Genomic DNA, 8,388 nt, shown 5'->3' with positions numbered 1-8,388 from the left:
TCTCACTGAGTGGGTAGTGCTATGACAACAGTGACTGGTCTTCTTGTTGCGAGCCCCGGCCTACACCACAAAGGGGCGCAGGCGGCTCGCACAGGACACTGGAAGGGGCAGAATCCATGGCGCTTTGGTAGGGATCCCAATTGGTCGGTCACCAACATGACTCGGAATGACCAACTGAAAGGGAACGTCTCGGTTACGTATGTAACCCTTGTTCCCTGAAGGAGGGAACAGAGACGTCACGTCCCGTCGCCACGGCTGCTGTACCACCGCTGAGCGGCCGGGTCACCGGCTCGGCTCCTCAGCAAAAACCTGGTATGTGTTGCACCGGCTGCCTTTTTATTCTCACGCTGTGATCAGCGGCAGCTGGATGCAATCATTGCATGCCAATGTGCATTGGCTTGTTTAGTTTACACTCTAAGTGGATTGGTCTCTCAAAGCGAGATCCCAATTCGTCGGTCACCGACATGACGTCTCCGTTCCCTCCTTCAGGGAACGAGGGTTACATACGTAACCGAGAAGTTTTGTATCCTGTTGCATTTTCTCCACTTGGTCCTATTTCCTTACATTGGACCAGCTTCATTTTATTTTATAGGTTATATTATATTTTATATTTTATCTATTATTTTTTTTTATATTTTAGTTTTGCTTTGCTTTGAAGTGGCTCCTATGATGCCATGACAAAACAGAAGTTAGTTTGTTGCTTGTAAATAGGTATATTCAACACACATAAGCTTACAAAACTAACTAGATTAACCTGGTGATCTATGGAAAAGCAGATCTGTGGTCAGTAAGTCAAAGTTAAATCCACTCACCTGCTACACAGGAGACCTCATCACTGCCATCAGCACAATCATTTTTCCCATCACATATAAATTTTTGTGGGATGCAGGCACCGTCCCCACACCTTTCCTCAGCTCTGCCACAATCTAGGAGGAACACCAAAACAAAACCTTGTCAAGTGTCCTTCAGTGGCAAAAATCAAAGTGGCTTTTTAAAGTATGCCACAATGAAGCAAGTCTTAAATATGTTGAAGTTCTCCGGGAAAATGTCACAGTTCAAAGTAAGTTCATTTTAAGTTAGTTTATTTGAATCCCAGGTTAAACAGCTGGTCATGTGACCTCATTGAGGTCCTGCATTGTGGAGATAAAACACCTGCCACTGTTTTGTCTGTCAGTACTTAGTGTATCCTTAAATGTATTTTGTTTCATTTGAATTATCTTCCTGAAAGGTAAATGCTGATATAAAAAAATATATGTCCATTAAAACATAATAGGAGAAACTCACCGCAATGTTCCTCATCACTATTGTCACCACAGTCATTCACTCTGTCACACACAAAGTACTGAGGCCTACACAGGCCATTACTGCAAGTGAACTGTTCCTCATCACAGTCTGAAACACAAACCACATTGAACTAAATGTGTCAACATAAAATTTGTTGTATATATATAGTGGTTTTCTTAAACTGATCGGACAGGTTCCTCCCATTTAAGTGGGAGGAATAAATGTTGATTCCTGTTCATGTTGATATATAGATAGATAGATAGATAGATAGATAGATATACACACAATTTAATTATTGATGTATTTTTTATTAATTTGGACTGAATTTTATATAACCCTGAATAGTGTTTGAATTGCAATTCTGTAAATTCATCTTCCTGTCATTCCACATCAGTATCCTGCTGGACAGGGGTAATTCAATTCAAAGGTTTCAATTAAATTTTGCAAAATCCTGACAGGGATGAGACTTACTGCAGCTTTTCTCATCACTCATGTCTTCGCAGTCATTCCACCCATCACAGTGTTGCTCTTTTTTGATGCAGTAGCCTGAGGTGCACGCGAACTGACCAGGGCAAGCTGGAGATGAAATTCATGAGGGTAAAAACAGGAAGACGGCCAGAACTCAACACAAAGGAGAAGTGAAAGACAGTTCTAATGATAGAATAATGTGATCTGTTGGTTTTAAATGGTCCAAGATCAAAATTTCAATCACTGCATTTGGCTGGCCATATTGAAACACTGGGCTTACGTACGGTTTACAGGGTCAAAGGCGGTGTAAATGATCCTGAATCCCTTATCAGTGTAGGATTCATCTGAATGGAACTTCACTTCCAAGGAATTGGTGGTGCTAGAAAGAACAAGTCTACGTCTCTCTCCACAATACCTTCAAAAATGGAGGAAGGAAAGAAGTGTTAATACAACAAAGGCTAAGAAAACCAAAAATGAATTGGCAACAGACTACTGCAGATGGTTTTCAGCTAAATTAACATTAAATTTATTTATTGGGCCTTTTGCCATTTTATTTCATAGACTGTCAGCAAGCTGACAAGAAACAATAAGGGAAATCTTTCTGGCTGGCATGGCAGGACAGATGACAGAACTTACTTTTTACCCAGCACCTCTACGTAGTCTTTGTGACAGCTGCTAGTGTCCACCCCCGGCTCTTTCACACGGAACATACTGAACTCAATCTTTATCCTTCTGCCAGCAGGAACCTGCAGAACCCACATGATGGTGTTCAGGGTTATTTTCAAAAAGGCATAACTCAATAATAAAAGAGCATAATGATACAATTGAAACACTTTGTTAATCAAGAAGAGTAGTTCATTCAAATAAGAACATGTTGTCTTAATTTATTCACCATCATATTGTTCTGAGTCTGACACCTTATTATTTTCTTTCTTTTGTGAAACACAAAATGAGATGTTAAGCAGAATGCCTGCTCTACATTAATGTAGTCTACACCACTTATGATCTGCATTTCAAGGAAAACATGCAACCAAAATGAGTTATAAGCTGAAACAAATCTTGCAATTTGCCAGATCTCTCAAATCTCACTCACACTTGCTCAGTTAAAAAATGGCACCTTTAGACAAATATTTACTTTCATAAAATACATACACTACTGTTCTAAACTTTAAGATTTGTTAATATTTTTGAAAAAAAAAAAAAAGTATCTTATGCTCAGCTAGACTTATTTTTATCAAAAACACAGTAAAACAGTAATATTGTAAACTATTATTATAATTTAAAATAAATGCTTTCTATTTGAATATTTAAAAATGTAATTTATTCCTGTAATGGCAAAGTTTAATTTTCAGCATCATTACTCCAGTCTTCAGTGTCACATGATTCTAATCAAATCATTCTAATTTGATTCGTTTGCTGCGAAAATCAATGTTGAAAATAGCTGTGCTGTTTAATTTTTATTTTTTTTTATTTTTTTTTTAGAAACACTGATTAACAGTGATCAGTTTAACGCATCCTTACTGGAAAAATGCATTCATTTAATAAAAAATTACACTATATCCAACATCTCCTTTTGTGTTTCATGGAAGAAAATAATAAAATAAAGAACAGATATTACAGAGTTCTCTCTATTGGTAAATAAAGAAAAGTGAAACAGTCCTGTGGGGCTTACATTGATGTTCCAGTTGCAGTCCAACAAAGGAGGATAGAAACTAGGAAAATTAGGAGAGGTGAAGTTTCCTGTGGGAGCAGTCAGAGATTCTCCACAGCTCCCAGCTAGAAATTAATATGAGGGGGAAATGAATGGAAAACAGGTATTATGACATGGAACACTTCCTAGTCCAATTCAACATTCTTTTTCGAGTTTCAAGGCAGACATTGCAAGTGTCTACAAAGACTTATGACTTTATAGAATATTAAAGCATTTGTACAGAATGATCAATGACTTTACCAGCAATAGTGGGAACGGCAGCGTAAACTGCTCTGAATCCAGGTCTCCGGGCCACATCTGTGATTAGGTTGACAAGCATGATGTTACCAGAAGAAACTACCTCAAGAGGATTTGTAGGAGGTCGAAGTCCACACTGTCTGTGATGGAAAGATTCAAGAGTGTTAGAACTGTAGCAACTGTATATAAATGAAATAGCTTGATGGGAAAATTGATTGGACGAAAATCTGTGTAGGTTGTATTATTGGTATGTTTGTTCCTAAAGTGCCTTTTGTCAATGTTTAAGTATATAAGCCTAAAAGATCTGGACTAAAAACTGGATTTTTGGGTCTCTTTAAGATCATAAATTCAGTCAAGGATGTCCAAACTTTGACTGGTAGTGAAACTACATGTCAAAGAAAGTCACAATGGTATATCAAGTTAAGAAGCCTCAAGACAGATACACACAAAGAGATAGAGAGAGAGAGAGAGAGAGAGAGAGAGGTACCTGGGGCGTAACAACCTTATTAAGAACTGCATGGCTGTGATGCACAGAAACGCTGTGTCACCTTGGAAACGGGGGAAAGAGGCTCACTGGTGGTTATGCTCAGAGCACACTGGCTTCAAGATACAGCAAATCAGCAAATTTAGCACAGTTTTCATAAAAACATTAAGCAGCATAACCGTTTCTAGCTTTGATAATAATGCTTCTTGAGCAGAAAATCAGCATATTAGAATAATTTCTTAAGGATCATGTGACACTGAAGACTAGAGTAATGATGCTGAAAATTCAGCTTTAAAATCACAAGAATAAATTACAATATATTAAAATATAAATTTGTATTATATATTCCAATAATATTTCACAATATTACTGTTTTTACTGTAATTTTTACTGCAAATAAATTGCAGACTTGGTGAGCATAAGGTAAAAAAAAAAAAAAAAAGATTGGTTGGTTGTACGCAGAAATTACAGCACCTGCTAATCTGAAGTCCCTAAAAGTGTTTTTTTTTTTTTATTAAAAAAAGGAAACAAATGCTTTATATTGCTCAAACTAGGGAAAGGTTTGTATGGTATTCAATTGATACTGACAGAGCACAATTGGTTTTTAACTTAGAACATTCCTTTAAACATTACTGTATGTCATGGTAAAACCTAAATGACACAAAGGTGTGAAAGGGGCATGTACTCACTTTGTGATAGCATACGTGCTGTCAGGACTGAGAGAGTCATAGATGGCCACGTAGTCATTGGCACAGTCATCCTCTATGTGGAAGGTCCTGAACTTGACAATGATGGCATAGCCGTTAGGAGCGCGGATCTGCCACTGGCATCGGGAGTGAATTGGGAATCTCTTAGGGTGTTCAGGAGATGTAAATTCTTTGTTGGTGGTTTCAGCTATGAGACTGTAAAAGCATTTCTCTGATAACAGAAATAGGAAAAGTAGAAATATCTGATCTTACTGCATTCTGGTAAATAACAAACTAGCTCAAGTACTCAACAGATACATCACATGATAACTGCTGTGCGGCAAGTATAAGAAGCACTAAAGATCCTTAGCGTCCTCAAAGTGGTTGAATCGAGTGATAACAAGTGGCTTCTTGGATGGACAAGAGGTCACTCAAACACCTTAAAGTCTGCATGAACCAAAACTGTGACTGGATTTTCTTCCCTACTGTAACATATTACAGAGTGACATGGTTTATCGAACGAGAAAAAGAAGAGGACGAGACTTGATTTTGTACATCAGGAACTGACTGGATTGTAAGAAAGTGAGTGTTGCAAACTAAACGAAGGCATATTTAATCAATCACTGTGTATGTCCCAAACAGACCACAAAATAACACCCAAAACATCACCATAACCACAGAATTAAAAATTAAATGTTTTGAAAATTAATTTGCTGTTGATTATTGTTGTCACTTTTAAGTACTCCAGCCCATCTTTAACTTCAAATCTCACTTCAGGAGCTCTAACAAAATTGAAACAGGTTTTTATGTAAACATTATTATATGAAAATGTACTTCTGTTTTTTTTTCTTCTCCACTGGAGAGACCATTAAATGGACTTTGAAGTCAAAATTAAATGAATTTTTTATTATTTTTAAATATACCATTATTGACAACCTTAAAGATTAATGCTAAAACAATATTACATTGAACATTAAGCTTGGAGTGGTTTGTGAGTTAATGAATAGCAAATTAAATCATAAAATAATAAAAATTGAATAAAAAAAATGTAAATACATTTTCAAAATTAATAAATAAATACATTTATTTAACAGTTTTATTTGTTTACCTGCATGTCATGTGACCAGTAGCCCAGACAACCGTAAATATGCTAAGGTCTTGTTAAATTATTTAAATATTAACTCTCAGGGGGTACTTATTTAATATTTTAGGTCAATGTGCTTGGCTGACAAACATTTTGGGAATCCCTGGTCTCAAATAAGGAAAGCCTACAAATCAAGTTACTTCATTTTTATGCAAGATTACAAGCCAAACATTTAATTCAAGAAAAATGGGTCTATTTTGCTTTCATGTTGACTCTAAAGCCATAAGAAACCTCCATGCACTTGCAGTTTAATGCAGATCATTTAGACATTTGTACAAAGGTGCTGTTGAAGAGCTGTACATTTGCTCTCTGTGGTTGAAAAACAGGTTTCTGAGATCCCTGTGCTGTTGTGCACAGCAAGGTAAGTGGAAGGGAAAGCGAGCGAGAGATAGAGCGAGCATGAGATGGAGGCGGTCAGGCATTTTTCAGTGAGTGACAGGAGAGAGCACGACAACCCAGGTGGAAAATTACAGTGCAGCGGTGACTGAAATGGGACACACTTTACTCACTGGATCTGGGGTCCCTGGCCATCCGAGGGTCTGTGGCTGCAGAGAGAGAGAGAGAGAGAGAGAGAAAATGATGCATGCTGTACTTTTTTCACTCCCCTTTCTTTCCATTTTCCAAAGGCCTGTCAAGACATTCTGTTCCTCCTCCTCCACCCCTCACCTTGACTCCAGCGTTCACAAATAGCAGTCTCTCACCTCACTACAGCGACATGAGTCTCCGTACAGAGATATCATTTTAAGCAGGGCACTGAGGTGTCACTCAGGCCTCCTGCTCTCATGTATATAATGCATATGGGGACCAGAGAAGGACAGAGAGTTACAGTTTTTTCTTCAAAAACAAAGAATTACTGTGTTGCATTGAGCTGCACAATGGAGCCAAGACTCTACCGCTATCTACAATGTTATTAAAAAGCGTCAATGCTCCTTAAGGAGCCATTTCATACATTTTTAATCATTGTTTTTGTCATTTATATACATGATAGTCATTGCATTTTGCTAATGTTGTTTTTCACAACCATTTTCAATATTATCTTCTTTAACTCATCCAAATTACAGCACTGTGACTGTGTGGAGCAAACATGCTCTCTTTATAATTACCAATCATCTTACTTGAAGCAGTGATGTCGCTGGTAGTAACTTCAACACTCCCAATTTTTTTGCCCCCCTGTCGGATGCCCCTCCGCAGAGCCTCGACCACACGATCCTCCGACAGCTCTGGGACGATCTCTTGGTCCGTCTCAGGAATGTCAAATTGAGACCAATGATACGCTAAGGTTCCTTCACTGCAGATGCAAAGATGGTGCAAAGTAGATATATTATTGAATTAATCTACAACTTGATTTTTGTAGTACTTGCCCATGCATAATGTACTGTTTCAAATGTTAGGATTTGCTTTGCACAATGCTAGTTGCTAAGGTGTTTTGTATGGTATTAAGAATGATGCTATGCTAGGTCTAGATGGTTTCTTACTGACCCAAATCAAAAAAGAGTCCATTATGTATGATCCTCTGATTTGGTGTAATGGATTTTCACTCTGTTTTTATGGTCCCTCAACCCTGAGCAGTAGTAATAGTTGAACTGGAAATTTATCATTTGTATTCTATTAGTAGGGATGGGCAATATGGGCTTAAAAATATATCACGGTAATTTCTGATATTTATTGCGATAACGATATCAATGACGATAATTTAGGGAATCCTGTTTCTTTAGAGAAAAGTATTATCTTTCCTATTTTTACCCAAAATAGGGTGTTGTGAGCATTACTGAGTACACACGTAATGTAATGACTGTTTGATTCATACTGGAAGCCGGAGGGCGCCCTTGCGCAGAAACTGTATCGCGTACATTGTCAGTGTCGTGCGCTTTGCTTGGCCATTTGTTGTGATAAACAGGAAAGTGTGTCCAGCTGAATTCAATTTGAGTTTTGTTAAACGAATAAAAAAAGAAGCTTAGTTTCGTGTGAAGACCGAAGAGTGTAAAGACCATCGACTCTACCGTGCGACTCCACCGAACAGGGACACCGGCAAAGGATAAGTATCGCTTTTTATTTCTCCTCATTCCTACTACTTGTTTCACTTCTGTTTCAGTTTTTTTTTTTTTTAATAACCATTTCTTACTATGTGTCAGTAAGTTGTTGTTATTTTAGCATGTGTGTTTGGCTCGGTGTTATTTTTTTAGGATTACTGAAACTAATGTAGTTTGATTTGTATTAGTTATCTATTTTAGTTTTAGTTACAGTTGTAGTAATGTTGTAATTTTATTATTTTTTTATTGTGTCTATATAGGTTTTTTATTAAGTTTTAGTTTTATTTAATTTGAGTTATTTCAGTACTTCAACATACAAAATGGAAATGAAATAATATATATAT

The 8,388-nt window shown here is 37.2% G+C and overlaps 1 protein-coding gene across 1 annotated transcript in view; it reads right to left on the bottom strand.

The window, feature by feature from the left end:
* Positions 1–812: 812 nt before the first annotated feature.
* LOC107683671 (suppressor of tumorigenicity 14 protein-like) overlaps positions 813–8,388 on the bottom strand; it is a gene marked incomplete at its 3' end in the record, with an annotated part of 25,097 nt that continues 17,521 nt past the window's right edge. The window contains exons 5-14 of the mRNA XM_016479746.1: positions 7,130–7,302; positions 6,524–6,559; positions 4,874–5,102; positions 3,704–3,840; positions 3,425–3,528; positions 2,389–2,498; positions 2,037–2,167; positions 1,756–1,860; positions 1,285–1,392; positions 813–926 (exon numbers count right to left, since the gene is read on the bottom strand). Coding sequence (XP_016335232.1) covers positions 813–926; positions 1,285–1,392; positions 1,756–1,860; positions 2,037–2,167; positions 2,389–2,498; positions 3,425–3,528; positions 3,704–3,840; positions 4,874–5,102; positions 6,524–6,559; positions 7,130–7,302 — 1,247 coding nt within the window. The remainder of the gene's footprint in view (positions 927–1,284; positions 1,393–1,755; positions 1,861–2,036; positions 2,168–2,388; positions 2,499–3,424; positions 3,529–3,703; positions 3,841–4,873; positions 5,103–6,523; positions 6,560–7,129; positions 7,303–8,388) is intronic.

This window comes from Sinocyclocheilus anshuiensis, unplaced genomic scaffold (genome assembly GCF_001515605.1).
Source record: "Sinocyclocheilus anshuiensis isolate Anshui unplaced genomic scaffold, SAMN03320099.WGS_v1.1 scaffold2691, whole genome shotgun sequence".
Lineage (NCBI taxonomy): Eukaryota > Metazoa > Chordata > Actinopteri > Cypriniformes > Cyprinidae > Sinocyclocheilus > Sinocyclocheilus anshuiensis.
The sequence above is the reverse complement of the archived record's forward strand: the minus strand, read 5'-3'. Positions and strand labels throughout refer to the sequence as shown.